The following is a 24,713-nucleotide window of genomic DNA, read 5'->3' as shown; positions in this document are numbered from 1 at the left end:
AGAGTGCCCCACCACCACGAAAACAAGGCGACAGCCACTGACTTCAATTATAAGTCAATGGTGGTTACTCTCGGTTTCTGTGGCTCTCGGCTCTCGGAAAACTCTGCAGGTGCGACCGCAATTGATTGGCAACTTTTCACTCTTGTTATGGTAGTTTTCACGACTTTTGTCATCCGACGAGCAGCCGTAGAAAAGCAATAATACACCCGCATGTGAACAAGGGAAGCTCAACTTGGAATTGAATGACAATAGAGAAGTTATGCTGAGTAAATCATTGTGTGATAGGGGCTTTGGGAAAATTTTCCAATATTGTTGTTCTTGGGCTCAGAAGCAAGGATTACCAGGCAACAGCGAGGAGTTAATGGAAACTACCAAAGTTGTGAGTTGTATTCAAACCATATTTCCTAGACCCTTTGCCCTTTTCAGCCACTTCAACTAAGTTTTATCATGTGACCATCGGCGCAACCACAAGCCCAGGGTTAATTTCCTTTTGGCACCTCGCACCCCATTTTCGTGAAAATTTTTAATTAAAAAGGAGGCAGAAACAAAACAATTTTCACAGCATTCCCGCACATCGTAATTTGGACAGAGGACCTACCTTCCTTCTTGTAGAAAATAACCTCCAGCTTCAGTTCCATCTTATTGGAGAGGCTTTTCTCGATTTGCTGCTTGTGCTCCTCCTTCGTATCCGGTCCGTAAAGGAAATGACATGAGCAGCCTGTTTCGTGTTGGTGTTCGTGTTCGCCGGAATTCGCGTTTCCCCGGAGTTTGCGTTTGCCAGAGTTTACCAGAATTTGCGTTTGCAAGTTGGCAATTGAATAAAACGACAGAGTACAATACATTCAAATGAGTATTCGAGTGTTAAATAAGTTGAGTCCGTCGGACGGTTCGTCCTTACCCTTTTGCATAATTTGCGCGCGTGAATATCCTGTCAAATCCACGAACCCATCCGAGCAATAAACAATTGGATTGCCATTTGCCTGCGCATTGCCGAGCACAAAGTTCGAGTCTGAAAGTGGAGGAGAAAAGTTGGATGAGCTGGGGAAAACCGGAGCAACAATGGGAAAATGTAGTTGGGCTGGAGGGAAATGGAAATGCGGATGGGTGATGCTGAAGGATGATGTTCAGCTGCTTTTCATTTGCCATGAAATATTGTCCGGGCAAACAACGGTAATAAGACACAAGTCCTGCTGTGTGTCCTTTTCTCGACAAAACAAGAGAGATGGGCTGTCGCCTTAAAATTCACATTTTTCTATATTGCCAGAAATATGTAAATTCGCTTGAACATCAACCAAATCAACTTTAAATTTATTTGTATTTGTACACGTTGCTTAGAGTCAGTATGTTGCCATAACCATTTTGTCCTCACATTATTTTCCCAACAATGAATTCTTTTTCAATGAACTATAAAATGAAAACCTATCCAAAGTGCCCTTCAAAAACAAATTCGCCCTATGACAATAGATTTTATTTTATTGCAATCCCTCTCGCATTTATCATTTTTGGTATTAACAAAGCTATATTGTCATGAATTTAACCTTTCCTTTTTTTATGGCTTTGCCACTCGCACTTGACCTTCATGTCTGGGACATGCTGGGAATAATTTTTATTATTTGTGCAAGCGTAGAAGTAAACAAAAATCTCAGCAGCGCTTAATTAAATTTTCCGGCGAGCTCACTGCAGGAAATGAAATTTTTCGTGCCCTTTGGGTGGCTCCGAATACGATTTTTTGGCTTTGCTCCTGGGAAAATCCTGGGAAATCCAGCCAAGGAATAGTTCCCTGGATTTGCGCTGAGTGCGTTTATTAATAGAATTTCCAAAGAACACAATTCAATAAGAGCCAGCTTCACTTCGCTTTATTTACCTTTTCAATGCAATTTCATAAATAGAAATCCTACCCACTCCCGCATCCTTGCAAACACATCCCTTCCTGTATGTAAGGCCCTGTGAAAAGGACGAAGAGAGCGTAATTGCCGACACAATGGACAGATTACATGCAAGGATACATACACATGTGGAGAAGGATATGTCGATGTGGATGCGGATGTAGATGTGGATGTAGATGGAACAAATTGAATTGAAAGACAAGCTCAGAATGAAAACTCATACGATACACAATAAAGTTAATCTGCATGTGCCTTTTGTACAACAATAACAGCAAGTCAGAAATGTTCTAGAGATGAAAAGTAACTGCAATAATGCCATTTATTAGCAATCAAGGCCATTTTGTCGCTGGAAGCTCCGGGAAGGTGCCATTCAATTGTTTGCATTCGCTCTCCATTACTAATTGTTGTTTCCTCTTAACGAGGAAACCGTAAACTGGTTGTTAAATAATGCATTTTGCAGCCACCGCAATAACCAACAAATTAAAAGCAAATTTACTTAATGTGTGGCATCATCAATAAAAACTTCGGGAAAGTGCTGTGGTCGCATTAAGAATTAAGTGCACGTGGGGGAAAATCGAATTTAATTGTTTGCACTTCAATTAGTTGCCTTCATAAAACACAAATGAAGCATCAGTAGTTGGTTTTCTTTATTATTAGTGTTCAATTAAAAGTCAACAAGTACAAATAATGTAAATGAAAAAGTAAACCGTTTTTAGTAATTAATTGGCTGCAAACAACAACTCCATCAAGTTGAAGTTGGTCATGTCAACTGAACAAAGAGAATACAGAATATAGGATATCCAGTTTTAAATGCACATTTCTTGTAAGCCTGAGGGGCATGTTTTCATACTCGATTAACTATAAAACTAACAATTAGTGAATATAAATAGTTGGTACACATTTCCCACATCCCGGCTTGTAATAAATACGTAACACAGTTTTGGCAGCCGGAAGGAAAATCTCTTGCAGGATACTTTTGTTTGAGTTATTTGGTTGCTGCCGGCGACAGCGACATCCACACGCCCAACTGACTGACTCCGGCTCATTTAATATGCTTATTTTATTATTTATGCCTCGTAAAACCTTTTTAATCCCCCTGCCGGCTGAGCATTTCGCTTCGTGTTCAGAGTTTGTGACAACTCGTAAAGACAATTATCGCTCCCTATGTCTTTCTGTGTGCGAAATGAAACAATTAATTTATATGATGGGGGACTGACATGTTTTCTCGGGGAAGGAGCCTAGCAATGTCGGCACATGTGGGTCCTGTCAACAATTGCCAGTGGCGAAAGGAAACATCTAGTTGAGCCGGATTTCCCTGGACTTAAAACAAAATAGGACTCTGATTAAGGACAAACCAATCGATTGGAAAAAGTCAACAAGCCAGGGAAATAAACCTCTTAAAAAATAACAAAAAGAAGGAGAAAGAGAATGAAGAAATAAGATGTCATCACAGACAGTTAATAAAATACATGCATACTATTTGAGTAATTTTTAATATTTTTGAAACCTTTAAAGACATCTCAGGGCTCTCACTCTTGGATTAATGAAGAAATAAAATGTGTTTTTCCGTCACGGATTATTACATTTGAGTACGAAAAAAACTCAAAGAAATCTCCTTGGTAACCCAACAAGGCGCAGTTTAATTTACTGTAAAACATTTTCTCCCAAAGGAAAATATTTTTAAGGTTTCCAAAGGTCTTTTGTGTACTGCTTTTCGCGTAAAAGTAAAGAGAAAGTGGGCTGGTACACACAGCAGCACATAGTTTTAATTTCCCAGCACACGGTCCGCATTTTGCATGTTGGATGGGCTGATTTTCAATATGGACAAGGCTTCCCCACTCGCACACCTAAGTATATATAATATGTACATATAGAACAGCGATTCGTGACCGGTCGGCAGTTGTCCCTACGCACCAGCACTTAACTGACGTCTCCCTCTGAGTCCCTGATGTTTCGAATTTGGAAAAATTCACAAACAAAAGAAAATAAACTTTACACATTGCAATAAAAAATAGAAAAAAGACTTGAAAAATATTTTAAAGTTATAAAATTATAAATGTTATACATTTTTTGTATTATTTTAATACTACTTTCATTATTCCCTATTTTTTACGTACTTATGTTTTTAATTTATTTCTAGCAGTAAAATATTTTTTGCAGTGCTCAAATGAAATCTCTTATGCGTACTTTTTTATGAGTTGGCCAAAACGATGCCGGCATTTGGCTTATGCTTTTGCAAGCCCCAGTCAAGACTCTCAATAAAAAGTGTCATAAATATTACATTAAAAAATCATATGGAGCCCGGACTCGGACTGCTGGGGAATCGCTTGGCATTAGATTCGGCATTAGCATGAGCTTCAGCTGGAGCTCGGGCATTTCACTTACGGGTGCCATCGAACCGAGTGGCGATTGTGTCCAGGAATGTGTTCTGGGGCGCTAGCAGCCCCTTGCGGGCTGGCATGGGAATGGTGGGGCCGGTGCGCCTCTTGAAGCGCTCCTTGGGGCGTGGCAATGCTGCAAGTAGAAGGAGGAGAGCGACTTTATTTTTACTGCCGTTTTTCATGATTTTCGGTTTTTCGGTAATTCTAATAATGGGGATTTCAAACGCTCCATTCATTTTATTTTATTTCTGCATATGAACAAAGCAATCAAAATTAGGCGATTTAATTTCAATTACTTCCATTTTATTTTCGCATAGCAATCAAATTAGATTTAACAATAGGAATCCCCAAAAACCTAATTAAATATAAACTGTTTTTGTTACCAATAACTATGAATAAAAGCGCTTGAATTTATGATTGCATTTCATGGGAATAATATTATAATTAAACACATTTTATTCAAAATGAATTGAAATGTATTTTGTTACTAGCAGGAAGAAATTACAAATTTGTTTAAATTAGATATTAATTTTTTAACCGTGTTATATTTTTTTCACTATAAGTTCACATTTAACAACTTCCACTGTTTTTATTTTAATTGGCTTTTTTCGATTTATACCCATTGCATTGTGTGCTCTTCGACGGGCTTCCATTTGTTTTTATTTTTCAGCCAGCAGAGCGTTGATATGAAAATATTTGTATGCCAATACTTTTTCATTCAGCTCGTCGAACAATGGAAATCGAACTTAAATGGAAAACATTGCGAATCCATTTAACACACTCGCGTTTCCCGCTCAACAGCTCGAGTGCGTCGAGGTGTGTACATCAAAATCGACTGTTTTTTGCCGTTGATAGGCGTAATTTGTTTTTGCCCGCAGGTGCTGGCAGCGTTAATTTTCAGCAAAAAGACGAGCGGTCAAACGCCACCAACAAATAACCGCAGCAGCGACAGCTGTTGGGGCTTTCCACCAGGGAAAGCTGGCAAAAAGCCGAATTCTGATAAGAGTTCGACGTCACAAGCGAAATGTTGATATCGCAAATGCTAAAGGTCGAAGAACATACGCTTGCCCAGCGTTATTCTCCAGTTAGAAAAATGTTAAAGAATTTATTTTTAGCAAATCCTCTTTAGATTGTAAATTTAAAATTTAAATTATTATTACACATAGGTTCGAATTTAATTGATTTCCAAAATCCCCCATTAAAATACACACAAGCCAAGACCAAAGCCCTGAATTCCTGAAAATTACCAATCCACCGAAATTAATTAAACAACATAGTTCAGTGAGCAGCAAAAGATAAATTTCGAAACACCCTAACAACACGGTTTATTATCCGCTTTTGATAGCAAGTCCGACACAGAGATAAGGTTTAAACCTCATTGCAACCAGAAATCCCTTCAGCGCTCCGAACAGTTCGCTTAGATATCGAATGCAATTCTGATTAATATGCCATTACAAGAGGGCCTGTGACTGATGCAAAACCACTCACCACCCACTGGAAAGGCGGAAAATGCACACAGAACACACGCACACACACACACACACAGACACACTCGGGTTGCTCGATGGATTGTACCGCAAAATTTTCATTTCCAACATTTCCGGCAACCAGCAGGTGGCAGGCTGCATATGATTTCTCCGATCTGGTAAACCCCAACATATGTATATACATACATATACACACGCACGCAAACATGCGGCGGCATCTGCAATTGTTTGTATGTGTGCGTGTGAGTGCAATTTCCGTTTCCGCCTTATTCCACATGATTAGGCTGATGATACTTGGGCTTTTCCTTCTCCATGCCTCTCAACATGAGTTTTTCCTCTGGCGAAAAAAGGGACTTATTTCTTTCAGAGACGCTACGTGGTGCTTAAAGTTATTTTTGCATGAAATAATCAATGAAAGTATTGGTTGTGGGGGCAAAATCAAAGCTCAAAGTGAATTTTCAATTTCATAAATGTGCATAGCGCGCATCCATTCAGCCAACAACTATTCAAAACGAAAATAACCTTGTATGTGTGGTATTTCAATCCAACGAAAACGTGTAAACAAAGTTGAAAGCTCGCTGAGAGGAAAAACTGGTCATTGTTATAATATTTTTTATAACATTGTAAAGCAGATAGCAATTATAAATGGTTCTTTAATTTTTTGCCTTGTTCATTTCGGTTTTTGCTGGAAAGTTATCTTTGAAATGCAGATAAACACACAAAGTTGAAATAACAAAGGCTTAACAAATTACATAAATACAAACAACATAAGCAAACTGCATAAGCTTTTTGCAGATATTTAAATTGCAGATGATAAATATGAGTTTTAGTTTAGATAAAACTTTTATCTAATTTCACCACAAATGTATGAAAATTAAATGAAAAGCCTTCCAAGAAACACTTATAACCTTTCAATGGAAAATCTTGTTATCGTAGACATCCATTTCTGTTTGAAAATTCCATGAAAAAGGTATAAATAAATAGACTACTTCCTGGCCACCTTGCAGATATGTGAAAGGACCTTCCTGGCAGAAAGGAAATTATCTTTAAAGGAGATTAACAACGAGGAACGAAGGCAAACACCCCCGGGACTAAATCCTTGGCCAACATCTGGGAATTCCCTCACGCCGAAAGTCCGGCGTTCATTTAAGCAAATTTGGCTCATTCAGAAGCACAGCTAGCTAATAACCACGTTAAGGCGAAATCGCCTTGTAAGAGAGCGAAACGAGTTCGGAATTTTTAATTCCGCCTGCCGCATGTGGCGTTCCTGTTTTTTTTCGCAGAACAGAACTGCAGACTCCCGGAAAAGCGGCACGTGCTCCATAAAAAACTGCGTGGAAATCCGGCTTTCGGGGCAGCAGGAAGGCACGAAAAGCGAAAATATGCTTTTCTGGCCAGCCCACACACACACTTGGCTGACCAATAAAGGAAGAGGCAGTGGAACTCAGGAGGAAACTCAATTGCCCCAATTTTATTCATCCCATTTGCCACCTGCCCACATGGTTTACATGAAGAAACAATTTCGGGAAAAAAAACTTTAAGAATCAGTTCAAAAATGTTCAACAATAAAATTGAAAAAGGAATTTAGGCTGCACTTATTTGAAAGCTGCTTTATTTAAGAAATATTTACATATAACAAACACTATATTTTTTGGAGATAACAGATTTTAATAACAAATATTCTGGTAGTGCACTTTGAAAGGCAAAAAGTAAAATGAAACCACTCTTTTTTAAAGGGTAAGCCACCTATTAATCTTCGCCAGCACCTTTTTTATGGCTTTTTTGCGCTGCACCCTGCTCTGGATAATTCCGCGGATCACCTTCTGGTGATTCACCACGAGGTCGAACCACAGGTTCATGTCCGTCTCAAAGCTAAAGGCCGGCATGGCAGCCATATCCGAACGGAATCCCCGGATATAGTAGTTCACATCCTTGGGCCAGGGACATCGCTTGGGAATATTGCTGAACCGATCCATGTGCATGCGGCCCAGTTGGATGAAGGCGATCTGGTTCTTATTGGACAGCAAGCTGCATCCATCGATTCCCGAGAGATTGAACAGGGTGAAATCGTCGCCCATACGTCGCGGCAAAACAATCCTCATGTTCACAAAGAACTTGACCACGGGTCTTTGGAATTGCAACTCGATGTTGAAGGTTGGCCTCTTGACACTCTTACTCAAACCACATTTGAGGTGCGACAGCATCTTCTCCGGATCCTCACTGAAGCAGGTGCAATTTGTAAACACCATGTCAAAGTTGGACTGAAAGCACATAATTTTAAAACGCACTTTCCGTATTTTATAGCATAAAAATCACCTTTGCCTTCGTGTAATAAACGCTGGCAAAAACAAACAGCGTTAACAAAGTGAGCTTGGTGTACATAATGTTACAAGCGACTCGTAAATTCTGAATAAAAATATTATTATTTGCCCTGCTTAATTACGAGCGGCTCATTTGTACAGGTTGTAATCCATTTGACTAATTACTCTTATTTATAATCTCTCTATCTTTATAATAAGCTCGTTTTTTTTTTTTTGACTGAAGCGTTAATTGACTAAGGGATTACTGGTGATTATAGCGCAACGACGTTAATGATCTGATTACAAAACTAAATTACATATTAGTTTTGTTTAAACTGGTGACGCCGGAATTAAATTACAAATGCAGCTTGAATGCTGGATTTGGCTTCTCCTACATAATTTAGACGTAAAGACTTTGTCCTTTGCAGGCGTACATTTTCGGTTAATTATCGGGTAGATTTTCTAATTGTTGTTATAACAAAACAAGCAAATGAGCTTATACAGCTCAATAAACGCATCCAGTCGACTGTGTTTAAGTCTAGATTTGCCGCACTATTATAGTCTGATTGTTATTCCGGCATTAGTCACGCATCAGGAATTAATGGTCTCGAATTTTCCATTTAGACAATGCATTTGTAGCCAGACTCCAGTAGGATTGCATAATTTGTGGGGCTTTGTTCGAGTCTGCAAATGAAGGAGATGAAACCGAAGACATTGGGCGTGTTGATTATCATTTTCCTCTGCCTGCTTCTTAATTGGAAATCGGAGGCCGAGGCAAAGGTGCGTATGAGTGATGCACTGTTTGAAAATTGCCTCCACAGCATGTTTCGATTTCCCAGAACAATTTCGAGCTGCAGACAGACAATTTTACATGCAGTAGCGAGGATGTGGGCTCCAGGATACTCAATGAGTACAATTGTGGCATAAGCAAGGGTTCCAAGCGGCGCACGTGGCACATGGAGTTCACGCTGAAGCAACCGATTGCCGAGCACGAGTTCTTCATGAAAATCATCCTGCCGCGAAGGAGACCTTTGACGGACTTCGTCCTGTTGAATGTGACCACCGATGGCTGCCAGTTGCTGGCCAACCGCAATCAAGTGCCCCTCATGCGTTTGGGCCGCAACCTGATGGAGCGCTTCAGCAACTTTCCCAAGCAGTGTCCTTTCAAAGCCAACTTCTCCTACTACATCAGGGGATTCCGCCTGGACCTGAACGCCATCCCCGCCGTGGACATGGAGACCCCTGTCAACATCGAGCTGAGCTATCGGAACAAGCAGCAGGGACTCCGCTGGATCTCCGGCTATTTGGTGGCTCGGGTTCAGCGAATCGGGGAGAAGAAGCGCCCCAAGTAGAAATTCTGATTAATATCGATTTATAATCCAGAAAGGGAAACACAATATTATATAACTTCCTAAATCAAATCAATTAACAATCCTTAGGTAGTTTTATTCAAGGAATTGCAACCCTTTTTAATATAAGGGAGTTCTTAGCTTTAAAAGCACTCTAATATTTTTCCTAGTCTGTTTAAATTTCCAAATTGAGATTGACAACTTTTGGCCTAAACAAAAGTACCTTCCTCAAGCTCACATTAAATAAATGTGCGAATGACAAATTTGCAGAGGTGAGCATATGGCTGCGGAGTTAATATTGCAGAAAATCATCTGCCACCCGTCCAAAAGTCTGTCTCTTTCCCGCCGCCTGTCTCCGTCTCTTTCTCAGTCCATTTTTCCATGACAGTTCAACCAGATGATGTTGCTCCCGTTGTTACAGTTGTTGCTGCTGTTGGTGTTGCTGTTGCTACCTTTCCATTCACGGCAATTCTTTCCATGTCATTCCACAAATGTTGTTCAATTACCTGCGCTCAGACAGCGGCAGACCATTTATACACTGAGAATAATAAGCCTGAGTAAAAGCTTAAGTCCCCATACTATGAACTACAAAAAGTGCAACTTCTTTTTAGTAGATTTTTTCAATTTAAATATTTTACAATGATTGTTGTATAAATTATTATATTTGCACAATAATTCTATAAAGGAATAAAATACATTTTTCTATAAACTATTTTCTCTTTAGTTATTTCCAGTTTGGATAGCGAATCATTGTGGCGGCAACTGGTTGGGTTTGTTTGTATTCGAGTCTGTTCGACTGGCATTTGGCGAGACACGAGCCCAACCAGCTGCCACAATTTGGCATTTGACAGATGACGAGGCGGTGGGAAACTAATAACCCACTTCTCCCGCCCTCACCTGTCTGGGAAAAAGGCGAAATGAAGTGGGAAATGCGACATTGTCGTCAGTTGATGATTTGTTACAGTTGCCTAGTGGAACAGTTGCCTAGTGGAACAGTTGCCGGTAAATGTAACTGAATGGACTTCCGACGGCCATGTGTTGCATTTGCCACAGGGAAAGGACCACAAAAAGTGTCAACAGCAAAAAGACGGGTAATGGACAAAGTGCCAAGAGAAGTTACTATAACAAATCAACATACGAACACCCTTTAAATCAGCTTTAAAGCATTCAAGATTTAAGTAGCCTTCACATATTTTAAATTGAAGAACACTTTTCAGTTTAAACAACGATTTATTTTAATTAAAACGACCGTTATTCAAGCAATTATTAACTCTACCTTTTATCTTTAAATGGATAGCCTTCAACTTCAAAACCAGACTACATAAAAACAATTTTTCATCTAGCTTCCTTCACTAAATTTCCTTTAATATTGATTATTTTTCTTCCTTTTCTTTATTGTCCTGCGGACATAATTCATTCGCACCCTTCTCTATTCTCTGCTGCTCCTTCGCGTTCCTTTATTTTCCCCACAATCCTCCATTTTCCCGATCAGCTGGACTGCCTTTCAGGACTGAATTTTAATTAGATGTCAGGGATTTGCATGCATGTGTGTCTCATTACATTGGAGTTAAGCAAAGTCGCCTGTCACTTGATTTGATGGCCAAGGGAAAGCTGCTGCCAACATTGATTTTGGCCAGAACCCTTCTCTGATGCGGTCCCAAACCAATTAAGGCCAACTGTTAATTGGCCAAGTTGCAGCTGCCATTTGTCTTTGGAATGGCCTCTGGTTAGTTTGCGAAACTTTATCGTCACTTTCTCAAAACGTCCTCAAATGTCAAACTTGATTGGGAACATTTAAATGATTAAATAATAAATAACATGGAATGCACACTTTAAAGTTGAAAACAGTATTTTAAGCTCTAAAAAGAAAATGTATTCATGGAATACTAAAGGAATAAGTTATGTACCATAAACTGCAAGATACATTTGCCAAGAATTTTCAAAAAAATATTATCAACTACGTTCTTAGAAAGAATTGATTTTGGAAACATAAAAGTAAAGCTTATATCTACAAAATTCCGAGAATAAAAAGCAATAAAAACTCGCTACTTTATTTCCGATAAAGGAAACAAAGGCGACTTAATTTCAACACCCTTTTCGACCCGCTTCACTGTCTATAATATAAACACCCGCCCACATTAACAGAGCTGATAAGTTGCAAACAGATTAGGGCCATGAAATTTTAATCAGTTTCATGCCCAAGTGGGCAAACAATTGAAAGCGAAGCCACCTCGAAGTTTTGATAAAACTCTGCCACAAATTCCTGTGGCTGCCCCACAACTAATGAATAGTTTAGCAAGCTTTTGGGGAAGCGTGTGTTCTTGAAGCTCGCCGCAGAGTGCTTAAGCTGAAATCTAAAATGAAAACCAACGGATAATTAACGCAGCCCCACAATCCTTTTTATGGCCCAGACTTTCGGCCGTAATGGCACACAGGGAAAGTGCTTTGCACCTTTTACAAAGTTGCGTGGTTTTTAAGACTTGTTGGCAAAAGTTTTTGGGATTTTTTCGCCGGTGAGTGCAAACTTTTCACGTGTCCTGGCGAAGTGCCTTTGCTTGCGCCTTTCTTGGCTTAAATTCAATTCGCACTGCCAAGTTCAACAAATTAAATCTGGAGACTCCCTAAGACTCGCACACACACGCCGACACTTTATAATTAATTAAAGCAAGTTTGTCTTTCGGCCAGGAATCTGGAGCACATTTGCCATGGCTGTCGTTGAATATTCAATGAAAAATGACAGGGATAAATATTTGCGTGGAGCAAGCGGAAAAGTCAAGTGTTTTCCTGGGAAGAGTCGACTTGGATCTACTCTGGAAACGAAATTTGTTTACTCATATTTAGAAATATAATACTTAGTTAACAAAACATTTTACAAAACAATTTCCAAAAAACAAAGTCATAAGTTTTATAAATATTTAAAATGAATACGAGAGGAATTAACATTTTAATAAAAGGTTTATTCTTTTATTGTTTTATGGAACTCAAAATTCTTGTTATTTGTAATTTGAATTCTGGGAATTCTTCTCTTCCTAAATGTAATCCCATAAAATTGGATAAATGTAAAACTGTGTAGCATGCCCCGCATAAATGAGGGTGTCTTGCAAGCAAGTCGAGCTGGGCAAACAAACCCGGGCATAAAAAGTCATTTTCATGTTGTAATGGCCAAAGTGCAGAAATTGTGAAAATTCATCTTTTCAATTTCACCCCGCCCGTCCGCACTTTTATGCAAACTTGCTCTGTCGTTTTTGTTGCTGTCAATTTCACAGATTAATGCGCACACATTTCGACGCCAAAGTCGGCAGCAACATTTATTATTGACAATGGCCAAAAGTTCTGCCATTCGCTTTGCGTTTCGGCCAACATCCTTCTTCTGGCCAGACGGCGAAGCGACAAAAATTGATTTACAGTATAGATATTTTAATCATCAAAGCTCTTGGCTGTTAGTTCTTAGTTACAGCCTCTATCCGCCCCGAAATCAAATTTATGGGCCACGTCGAAGGAAGAGAAGTCTGCTCCAAACACAATTTATGGCCACCCATCGGGGGGCGGTGGGTGCTAAAAGGAGGCGTGGTCGCCTGTTGAGTGAGTTTTCGGTGTTATTTCTATGCGAATAAGAAGCTTTTCCGGTGCCCTTGGGGCTGTTTACTTTTGAGGAGTTGTATTCCGCATGGTCGCAAAAAGGCTTTCCTGGTACTTTCTAACAAAGACTTCGAAACTCAACTTGAGGGCTCTTCCCGGAATTAATAACTTGGCAAAACCATAAAACAATTGATTGGAAATGGCTCTTTGAACAAAAACAAAAAGCAGTTCAACCTATGAAACATTTTGGTCTTATTTAAAACCTATTCAAACTGTAGAAACATTGAAAATAATCATTCTTTTTTCTCAATTATAGAAAGCAATTTCAATTGAATTTCATAAAAAACTGAAATGTTTTTATCTGCAGAAAAAGTACTCGACGCCTGAAGGTATATTTATCTACAAAAATGAGTTTTTGTTGAAAAAATATTTGTCTTGCTTTTTCAGAAACTGCGGTTTACTTATCAAACTGCGGCTTTATAAATCTTGTGGCATTGCAATTTTCCAAAACGGAACCAAGCGAGTCAAAGGTTTTTTTAAGCCTTATCAGTAAAACCACTTTCTTTGCTTCTGTGAGAAAAAAAGGCTCGTCCGATGCAGTTTGTGGTTAGAACTTGTATATTATATTTTGCATAGTATTTCGCAGATAGTGCGGCCTATAAAATGCTTTCGTTTCGCTGGCAAAACTACAGTTCTCCAACAGGCGTTGTTCAGTGAAGTGAGAAGTTGAATTCCATAGAAAGAAGCCATGACCAACACGGACCTGAAAGCCTTGGAGCTCCTGTTCCAGCGTCCTCTGGAACCGGCCTTCACCACCAGGGACGCGGGCAAAACCGTGCTGGAACTGCCCGACAGCTTCTACACGGATCGCTATCGCAATGAAACCGAGGAGGTGGGCAACCGATTCTCCAAGGACGTGGATTTAAAGATCCCTGTCCAGGAACTGGCCAGCGTTCCCAATCTGGACTTCACCAAGAAGCTGGGTCCCAAGGCGCAGTTCTCCCTGTTCAACAATCGCCATCAGGAGATCGCCAGCCAGCTGATCTCCCTGTTTTTGGGTGCTCCCAATCTCAGGCAGTTTGTTTCGCTCTCCGTTTACACCAAGTGGGTATTGAGTTATTTAAATTGGCTTTTAGTTCGCAATTGGGTAAATGATTTCTCTTAGGGATCGCGTGAATCCCGTGCTGTTCCAGTACGCCTACGCCGTGGCCGTTGCCCATCGTCCAGATACGCGACAGGTGCCCATCACCAACATTTCCCAGGTCTTTCCAGGCAACTTTGTGGAGCCCTCCGTCTTTCGCGTAAGTCTTTATCATTTTTATATTTTTATTACAAATTTAGCTACTCAGTAACCACCTTCTTAACTTTATCCCAATCACAGGATGCCCGCCAGGAGGCCTCTGTTATTGGAGAGAGCGGCGCTCGTGTGAACTTGGAGGTTCCACGGAACTACACCGCTTCGGACCGCGAGGACGAACAGCGGTTGGCTTACTTCCGGGAGGACATCGGCGTGAACAGCCACCACTGGCACTGGCATCTGGTGTACCCCACCCAAGGACCCGCGGAGGTGGTCAACAAGGATCGCCGCGGAGAGCTCTTCTACTACATGCACCACCAGATCCTGGCCCGCTACAATGTGGAGCGGTTCTGCAACAACCTGAAGAAGGTGCAGCCGCTGAACAACCTCCGTGTTGGAATCCCCGAGGGCTACTTCCCCAAGATCCTCTCCAGCACGAACAACCGCACCTATCCTGGCCGGGTTACCAATCAGATGCTGAGGGACGTGGAGCGCGACACCGGAAATATCGAAATCGCCGAGGTGGAGAGATGGCGCGATCGCGTCCTGGCTGCCATCGATCAAGGATACGTCGAGGATGTGAGTTTACAAGGCTTTAGAAAAGAATTCTTACTAGAAAAGTGTTTACTTTAAATTTCCCTGAATTCGCTAAACTACTTAAGATAGATAATTACTAACTCCTCTATTTAAAATCTCTTCGATCCCCAGCCTTCTGGCAACCGCACGCAATTGGACGATGTCCGCGGCATCGATATTCTGGGCAACATGATTGAGGCATCCCCATCGCTCTCCATCAACCGGAACTTCTACGGCAACCTGCACAACGAGGGGCACAACATCATCTCGTACGCCCACGATCCCGATTACCGCCACTTGGAGGAGTTCGGCGTGATGGGCGATGTGACCACGGCGATGAGGGATCCCGTCTTCTACAGGTGGCACGGATTCATCGACTCGATTTTCAACAAGTTCAAGACCCTCTTGCCGCCCTACAACTCCGAGCAGCTGAACTTCGATGGCGTGCAAGTGGATTACATCGAGGCCAAGATTGGCAAGTCCAGCACCAAGCCCAACACTCTGCTGACCTACTGGCAGAAGTCCTCTGCCGATTTGGCAGCTGGCCTGGACTTCGGACCCGCCGCCGACGGCAACATCTATGCCTCGTTCACCCATCTGCAGAACGCCCCCTTCACCTACACCTTCAACGTGACGAACAACGGAGCCAAGCGCTCGGGAACCTGCCGCATCTTCATCTGCCCCAAAACCGATGAGCGCAACCAGCCACTTCGTCTCGAGGATCAGCGACTCATGGCCATCGAAATGGACAAGTTCACAGTGGATTGTGAGTACAAGTTACCTATTTAAATAACTTTAGCTAAGCTATACCTGTGTAGTTTTCCTCTTCTCAAAAAAAGAGTAGGTAAATTATCCAACAAACCTTTGAACTCATTTAATTTCACTATACTATCTTTGCTCCAAAAACAAACTAACCCTTTTAACCAATCCCAACTTATTTATGAAACCTAGACATCCTACAGAATTTCTGAGTTTTCCTTTGGGCAATTTTCTACTGTGCAAGAACCTTTCGTTCGCACAGTCAATTATAATTAACTGGAGATTTGGGCACCCCACCCCGGAAGTTCCTATATTACTTATTAGCATTATTTAATTAATCCCCAGTGGTGCCCGGCGTGAACACGATTCGCAGGCAGTCGACGGAGTCCTCGGTGGCCATTCCGTTCGAGCGCTCGTTCCGGGCAGTTGGAGCGGACTACCAGCCGAAGGCCGCCGACGAGCTGGCCCGCTTCCAGTTCTGCGGCTGCGGATGGCCGCAGCATCTGCTGCTTCCAAAGGGAAAGCCGGAGGGCATGGTCTTCGACCTGTTCGTCATGATTTCCGACTACTCGCAGGACTCCGTTCAGCAGCCCAACACGTGAGTGGTATTAACTCGGTTTCCCATCATTTCCGCCTGACCTTCCTTCCCTCCTTCCCTTGGCCATCGCCCATTAGACCCAATGACGCCTGCAGCACGGCTTACTCGTTCTGCGGCCTGAAGGACAAACTGTATCCCGACCGACGCACCATGGGATTCCCCTTCGACAGGCAGCTGCCCAATGCCAATCTCACCGAGCTGGTCGGCGCCTTCGGCAACATGGCCAAAACCGATTTGAGGATTGTCTTCAACGATCGAGTGGTTGACAAGTCCTAGGTGAAGGATGAAATCATTTGGGCCGAATTTAAGGATCAAACCGAACGCACTTGAAACGGACTAACTCTTGGAACTTCGAACTCTGCACCTCTATATATATCTACATACATTTCGGCCTCTCAATTTGGTGTTTCATCGGGTTAAATTAAAATTACTAGAAATAAATACGTTATTAGCCAGCATAAAACTTTGTAAGACATACTTTATATTTTGTAGTAAGGGAAAAAAAGTATTCCATTTTCAATTTCCTGCACAAAACCTTTCGGGAAGATCAAGACAGAAAATTTACTAGATTTTTATTTATTACTTTTTCCAAGGCAGCTTTATATAGCGAACGCAGCAAAAACAGATACGATAAATATTTACTGATATAAGAAATCCCGGTCTGGAAATATTTGCTTTCCAAATATTTGCTCTACCTTATTGAATATTATTTATGCCAAAGATATACAGACATCCACGGCCGCAGATGGGCGTTTATTTGTCGTAGACAGCCACGCCCCCCGAATGGGCGAGCTAATCCTATTAGACTTCAAAGCGGTTTGCTCGACAAACTTGGCGACTGCCCATGTCCAAAAGGCCTTGACTTTCCGCCCACCGCCAGTATCGGGTAAAACGGGGGAAAATAGGAAAAGATCCTGGCAACAGCCAGCGAAAACGCTGCACGTGTTGCGCTTATTAATTTTCGGCATTTACCGGCTCGAGCACTTTAATTAGACCGCCACTGGATGCGGATGAAGTTCTGGAGTTCGGATTAGGAAAGACAACAGCTGCAGCTAACAAATTGATTTTTAATAGATTTTTATGACTCCTTCGCAGGGCGCTTAATGATGGCCTCATATCGCGCCACATGGCGTATACGTGATGAAATTGAGTTTCCCACTGCAATCAGCAAAGACATTTGCAATCGCTAATTGGGTTGATTTGCGAAAAAGAATAGGAGCCTCAAGTCTATGACTCATTAAAAGAAAGCATCAAGAGACACATGTGTGACTAAAATCCAACGCACTTATTAAAATCAAAATTTAAATGAGAACAAGCTGACGCTTAAAGCGCAAACTTTTCCCATGGCGAAAGATAAATAAAACGGCAACATTTTACATTATCTCTGGCTTTAAACCGAGTTCAATGCGCCCGTACAAAGCCCATTCAGAAAGTTGGGGCTAATGTTGACAAGCTACGGCTAAGCAATTTAATCTCTTTTGTTGCCTCGAACCGGGCTTTTTATTTCTTTTCAGAGTTGCATATTTTATGACCGTATTTTTGTGTCTACTGCAACTGGTGTAAACTTTCGCCGAGGATTCAAATTAAATTACACCAGAACGGTCAATTTGTGTGCTACCCTAACGAAAAGCGAAGGCGTTTCGGCTCTGAGAGGATTTAAGTAAATATCCCCGAGGAAGGCTAAAACACGTTTGAGGTAATAATAGTTGAAAGGAAGCAAAAGCGACCGAACGAGAGTATTTCTTGGCTGTTGGCTGCCCCACAGCTTTTTTATCACTTCTTCCTTTTTCAATCATTAGACCTGGCCACAGGACATTTCCACTCACTTCCTTCGCATTTATTTATGTGGGTAAATTGTAGAAAATTAAAAAATAGACAAAAATACGGAGCAAGGCAAAAAGTTGCCAAGTCCCTTTAATTTATTTTGGTAGCTGCGGGGCAAAAATTGTGGTTTTTTCTGGGGGAGGCGAAAAGCTGCCACTTTGGCATAACTTTGGCCTTAGCTCTGGGTCCTTTTCCCTATATGCTGCTCAAGGGACTTCGCCTGTTTGCCGTTCTCTGTTTGTTGTTATTGTTGCCATTAATGTAGCTGACTTTTCCCCGTTCTGGCTTTGCACTGTGGTCCGGCTTGTATGGGGAGAGCGGCCAAAAATACTTCTAGTTGAGGTAGGGACTTGAAACTTTGCAGAAAATTTTTGTATATTTATCCTAAAATAATATGTAAAAATCAGCCAGATCGGGCAACTATATCATATAGCTGCCATATGAACAATCGGTCTGATATTCAGTTTTTATATGCAAAATTGAGACAAAACAATTTTTAATTATGGCAGAACCATGTAATAATACTTTATGAACCGATGCAGGAAGGTAGTACCACGGATATTTAATGATAAGTAGTTTTGCTGTTTCTAATGCACACTCTCCGAATTTTGCAGAATTTATATTGTAGCCTGATGAAATCGCTTGCAAAATTGTTGAGCATCTTATTATTAAGTTCTCTTCAACACCTGTTATAATAGCAGACATATCAGGATTATTAAAAAATGCCCTGGCAGTATTGCCATCGTTAGAATTTCCGCTTCCGCCTGCTTTAGGCTAGGTTACCTTTTTGTATTTTGCAAGCCGCACGGCACCTTACGGCACTTGAACTAAACTTTCTTATATTCTTAAAATGCTTAAGAATATTATACAAAAAAGATTTGTGAATGCCAAAGAGTGCCATCACAACTAAAACTCTAACCAAACACAGAAAAGACAAACTAAGAACGTTCACAATTATGTACTAAATACAACAATGATTTACACAACACACAACAAATACTACATATACTTTTTATTGTAAAAAGAAAGTTAATACCTTTCTTTAAAATATTAATCACTTCCATGGCACAAACGCTTGTTTTAAAAATGTTTAACAAGTTTTTTGCGGAGAGCTTCACTTGCACGTTGCTTACGCTGCAGTACATAATGAATATCATGCTATCTCTTTCGATGCTATTCTTGAAGCGGACAGACGGTGCAAAACAAAAAGATGAATTAATTCAAATAGCTAGACCAATTATAAATAAGAATTGGTAAATTTAAAGTTAAAATTTGGACTTTGGTTTTTTTATTTTGGGCCTACGGGCTGGACCACTGTGCTTTGGGGTTTTGAAAAAATATTTGCTTGGGTACTTGGCATATTAGCATACTTTTCTACACCCGCACGTATGCAATAATTGTAAATCATGGGTTTTCAAAAAGTTTGCCGCTTATTAGGTAGGGAAATCCCTCAGAAAGCGTATGAAATTAGCCGACGGACAAATGCATAATCTCCCAAGTCAACAATATTTGTTTACTGCATTCGATCTGCGCAATTGATTGCTTAATTTCTGTAAAATTTCCATTCAATCAAATGTGAAGCCCATTAAAAATTCAATCAGACGTGAATGAAAAGCAGCCAGTCAAATTCACGCACATGCCACATTCAATTCTGTTTACTGACCTTGCCCCAATGCACTTTCTATTACATTGTGCATATGTGTCTGATCTTTGGGGCGAAGAAGAGATCTGCATCGCATAAACTTCAAACAGCCCGAGTAAAAATAGATCAACTTCAACGCATTCTCACACGTTTCTATCCAAATTTGGACTTAAAAAATATTTCTATACATCTTAAACCTTTTCTTTCGATATCAAAAGCTGATGGTTGATATGTTCCTTTCATTGTAATCATTTTATTTGATTTTTTTGTCGACTGTACAAATAAATGTTGTAAAGGGAACCAAGCCTAATAATGCTTGCCTTGTGCCAACGAAATAATAAATGAAATAATCCAGCTGCTCTGCACAAAACCAAGACCAGTGACTGGATAAATATTATTCAGTGAAGGAGCTTGAACTTTTCATGTGTGTACTTACAACAATGGCCAAGTTAATAGCTTCAAAAACATAGAACAATGGCAGTTTTTGTTTATTATGTTAATTGTGCTTTGCTATATTTTAGCTTAATTAAATATGCAGAAAGGTAAACATTTCGCCTAATTAGCTTACGTTTTGCATATGTCGTAACCTAATATCGTGATCTCTGCTGTGTGCCAAACAAACATATGGATGTGTTTGCCTTGGCTGACGTGCATGAAATCCGATATTGATTTGGACCTGGGGTTCCTTTCCGCGAATATCGCAACCCCACCACAATGCGAGTGACAGAGCACTGGGAAGTGAGTGCTCCTATTATAATAGAAAATCATCATTACTGCCGCATTGCCCATCGAATCCGATTGCGATTCTGATTCCGATTCGCATGCGGATTGCGATGGGAAAGGTCCCGAGTCCTGAAGCATGCTAATTGTTTGCAATTATGCTTTGAGCCGACTTCTCTTTGAAATGGAAACGAAATTGGCAGCGGGAAATCAGGAGCGGCAGCACTTGAGTGCATTAAAATGCTGGAATATTTCCCAGCGATTGCCCGCCGTTTTCAAGGGGAATTAGGTTAACCGCAGGAAATTCATGTTTAATTGAAATGCCATAAGATTTTCCACCATATCTGGATAATTGGAAAGCCGCAGAGTGGAGAGTTATTTAACAATTAATTATCAGACACTCATCGCTTGCTAATAGAGTTTTAAGTGCTTAATTAATATTTTTAAAACATTTATTTTAATGCTATGATATGCCCAAATTGTTGTAAATTTTCATCACGAATAAAATGGGTCACCTTTTCTCCCATGAATTTCCGAAATTACATTTAAATGTAGGATCCTGCTCCCTATTGCCTACTAAAAACAATTCAATTGAATTTAATGCCTGATTATAGGATTATTTGAAGCCTTTGAAATAATAATGGTGGGTCTCGCTGTTAATTTGCTATATATTTTTGGAATGTTTATCTGCCACGCGCTGGCTGGCCAGTATTTACCTTTCTCCCGGCAAGGTAATATTTAAATTAATTGCCAATAAACCGTCACTCAACATCTCAACTTGCGCCAGCGACTTTGACAGTCCGTCGGGGCAAAAACTGTGTTAATTTTCTAACTTCTGCCGCTTTGTTTATGGACCCATTGCCATTGGCTTCAACAAATCACTTTTATCTGCCCCCTTGCCGCCGTCAAATTCAGGTGGTAGTACAACAACCGACAGCTGTGTTATTTTAGCGTTCAATGCGATCGATCCCCTGGAAATTTATGTTTTATGCACAAACACACACCGTGCAGGCAAGTAAATAAACAGGCGGCTGCAACGCTGTTTGTTTTGCCAAAAAATTAACACAAATAACAGCTTAAACGATAAGGCGCTGCTAAAAGCTATTAACTGTGATGTCAGAGAGCCACATGTGCAGCCAATCGCATTTGAAGAACACTTAGAGAAAAGGCGATTGGATTCGATCACCTACCTATAGAAAATATATATATTTAAGTTTTAATGGATTAAGTGCAAAACATTTTTTTTTTAGTGTCAGCTATCCAGAAAGTGCTTCTTTTAAGATCCCATATGATCACAACCATAACTGTGTCGAAACTTGAACTTGGCAAGGGTTCTCGGATCTTTTATATTCAGTCATAAAGTAATTATTAACACGTGTGTTGCTGTAAGTTTATTGCCTTTTTCTTTAAACAAGATGATAATTACGAGATGAGAGGTGCTAAGTATAGAAAATGGGGCAATAACCTCTGGAATTTTCAATTATTTATTTACTAATCCTTAAAGTGTGTATAGCTAAAATAAATACAAGTAGGGGAAGTTAAAATTGTACTACTTTGTACCGCTTCGAGGAATTTACAAACCATTTGTCTTGAGACCCGGGAGCCAAATGAATATTTACAGCAAATTAAGTTTGTCGCCTCCAATTTGTTAAGTACGAAAATATTCATTTCCTCGCACCTTGATACTTGCCCCAGTTGGCCAAAGGAACGCGGTTGGAATTGCGGCTTCCCTGAGGCATTTTAAGGCTTTGTAGCCGGCACAATGTGCATAGAATTGCGATTCAAGGCAGGGACAGACAACAATTATTCTTATTCTCATTGCGAATGTGGGCGGCGCACATGGGAAGCGCTCTTGGGAAATGGGAAATGGGAAAACAAAACGGAAGGCTGCGTCGCCAGCATCTGCATTATAAAGTTTTAGCGGAACAAAAAGGAGGAAAGTGAATATTTTAATTTGGCTAGAGTGCAGTCCATATGTAGAAACGAAATACAATATAATAAGCTTTGACATTGTCTCCTCAACTGAATTACCTTGTTCCTAGATTAAAGTTTCTATGGGTTCTCTAGTTTCTTTGTGGTAGTCTGTGAGATTTCCCATTGTTTTCTTTTAACAGAATAAGGCACTCGTCCCTTAGCAAAGTTACTATTTGTTCTCTCATATATTTTTTTTTAATTTTATAATCTTATGAAGATTTAATCACCCAATAAATGTTAAGCTAACTTCTGAGTCACCGATGAATTCATCAAGGTCTTAATCGTCAAATGATTTTTAGGATTCAAATGCTTAGAGTCATAAATCAAAACGTATAAAATTAGTACTTGAAATTCGACGTTATAACAAATTATTATCGTACTAAAGTCTTAAGTCTAAAGTCATAATGAGTCTTAGGCGAAGTGTTGCCAAATTGGCAAGTGAAGGTTTATGGAAATTTTCACCCAACTTAGGTCCATACTTCAACGCTCATCTCCCATGGCATCCACTTCTTCATAACTCAACCAATTTTTGTAAGAACTTGGGATCAAGCAATCAGAGCAAGAACTACCGGAAATTTTTAGAAGACCCCGAGCTGCCGAAATTGATAAAGCTTTACCAGCAAGTGTGTCGGGGCTGTCATAAGAAACCTACCGATTATACCAAGCTTAAAAAAACTGAGTTAGATAACCCACCAAAGTCATTCTGGAAAACAAACATAGAATTGAGCCGTAGTTCCAGTCATCATAGAAAACATTCAAGATTGGATTTGAACAATCCAGCCGAGAAAACCCGCCAAAAAGCCCATTCTCCAGAAACTACCACAAAAACGAAAAAAACAGACATGAGTCGTAGTTCCAGTCATCATAGAAAACATTCAAGATTGGATTTGAACAATCCAGCCGAGAAAATCCGTCAAAAAGCCCATACTCCAGAAACTACCACAAAAACGAAGAAACGCGTAAAACACCAACCCAAAAATAAGAAAAATAATAGCAGCAAACAGAAATCCTTAAAAATATCAAGGCCCAGAATCACGAAACATAAGCTCCCAAAATCATTCTTATACAAACAAAAATCGGACTCAGAGGATCGTGTTTCACAAGAGCTAAAACTTGGGAAGGTGAGAATGTCACATCCTTTACAGCTAAAATTAGACCCAATCACCTTTTTTACATAAAACTCAGAAGTATCAAATCGGATTACGTTTTTTTGGATCGGATTTCAGTTTTAAATTTATCCGGAGACCTCGAGAGAAATCTTTGCCTGATCACGACACTGCGAATGAAGATGATAACCAAAAAGGCATTCCAGATACACATAAGCAGCTCATTGAAAAACAAAGTTCAATTTTTCGGTCTTTCAGCGGTGTACCAATTGGCTTTCCAATTACGGAGAGCGAATACACACTATCTTGGCTCCCAAGGGCGAATCTAGTTAATGTGAATTCACATATCGTTGACAGTTACCACTTCGCTCCTATCGACATTAATGAGTACAAAGATGATTTTCTTTCCCAGCATTCCTTGGAACCTGAGGCTTTTGAAAGGCGCTGGCCCAAAGTTCCTTGGCCAACACCTCTTAAGCCCAAGCCAAGGAAAGCTGAGAAAGATAATCTCCAACGTGCAACAAAAAAGATAGCCAAGAAAGTGTTTAATGATAAGAATTTCAAAGCTGCAAAGCCATATAAATACCATTTGTTAAGGTTCCAAATCTACAAGAGGATTTGCAGGAAATCAAGAAGATCGAAGACCTCTCAAACTAACGAAAAACATAATGGTTGTGAGCTGTGTAATTTTTGTCGACCGATCAGACAGCCCGACGAACCATTTATAATTGAAATGAAAAAACGGGAGGAACGCGAAGAACTGAAGCGTTATTACCTAAGGATGCACAGAAAGAGCCAGGAATCCTGCACCTCCAGGATTTCCGTCCCTGAACAGTGCATTCAGTCTTCGGAAAACAGGAAAAGTTGCAGTTCCACACTTGAGAGGATGCGCCACCAATTGGAGCAGTGCCAAACTCTGCTGAACCTTTGTGACCGTCTTGTGGAGGCTCGGTTGCTTTATTCTAGGACATTCCAGGACGCACAAAACACCTCGAAAACATAACAATTAATTCATATGTGTACACACATCTCAAGTTTTTTACCATTTGACCAAGATATTTCTTTAAGTGACATATTTGTTGTCTAAAATATAAGAAATAAATACATTTAAAAAACATTATTTTCTTTCTTTCGGGTGCATTGGTGTTTCATAAGGGAAATTATTTAAATATACTTATAAACCCTGCTATTTCATGGCAAATTCCACAAAGATACTGAAATCGAAGTTACCTTTG

At 40.3% G+C, this 24,713-nt stretch overlaps 5 protein-coding genes across 5 annotated transcripts in view; 3 read left to right on the top strand and 2 right to left on the bottom strand.

The window, feature by feature from the left end:
- Positions 1-24,713, bottom strand: part of LOC108093907 (potassium voltage-gated channel subfamily H member 8) — a 57,415-nt gene that overhangs the window by 26,018 nt on the left and 6,684 nt on the right. Inside the window, 3 exon segments of the mRNA XM_017194272.2 lie at positions 599-718; positions 899-1,009; positions 4,272-4,400. Coding sequence (XP_017049761.2) covers positions 599-718; positions 899-1,009; positions 4,272-4,347 — 307 coding nt within the window. The 5' untranslated portion in view covers positions 4,348-4,400.
- LOC108093608 lies at positions 7,485-8,003 on the bottom strand. The gene has a single exon (XM_017193735.2). The coding sequence runs from the start codon at positions 8,001-8,003 to the stop codon at positions 7,485-7,487; it is 519 nt and encodes a 172-aa protein (XP_017049224.2).
- Positions 8,745-9,406, top strand: LOC108093609. The gene is made up of 2 exons (XM_017193736.1): positions 8,745-8,834; positions 8,894-9,406. Exons 1-2 carry the CDS (start codon positions 8,745-8,747, stop codon positions 9,404-9,406), a joined length of 603 nt encoding a protein of 200 aa, XP_017049225.1.
- On the top strand, positions 13,681-16,675 carry LOC108093909 (phenoloxidase 2). Its single transcript, XM_017194275.1, has 6 exons — positions 13,681-14,086; positions 14,148-14,283; positions 14,364-14,858; positions 14,988-15,621; positions 15,960-16,212; positions 16,290-16,675. Exons 1-6 carry the CDS (start codon positions 13,731-13,733, stop codon positions 16,486-16,488), a joined length of 2,073 nt encoding a protein of 690 aa, XP_017049764.1. The 5' UTR covers positions 13,681-13,730; the 3' UTR covers positions 16,489-16,675.
- Positions 22,732-24,595, top strand: LOC108093910. The gene is made up of 2 exons (XM_017194276.2): positions 22,732-23,493; positions 23,558-24,595. The coding sequence occupies exons 1-2, from the start codon at positions 22,777-22,779 to the stop codon at positions 24,479-24,481; spliced, it is 1,641 nt and encodes a 546-aa protein (XP_017049765.1). The 5' UTR covers positions 22,732-22,776; the 3' UTR covers positions 24,482-24,595.

Source organism: Drosophila ficusphila, unplaced genomic scaffold (genome assembly GCF_018152265.1).
Source record: "Drosophila ficusphila isolate 14025-0441.05 unplaced genomic scaffold, ASM1815226v1 contig_414, whole genome shotgun sequence".
Classification (NCBI taxonomy): Eukaryota; Metazoa; Arthropoda; class Insecta; order Diptera; family Drosophilidae; genus Drosophila; species Drosophila ficusphila.
Note: the sequence above shows the minus strand (reverse complement) of the source record. Positions and strands in the feature narration are given on the sequence as shown.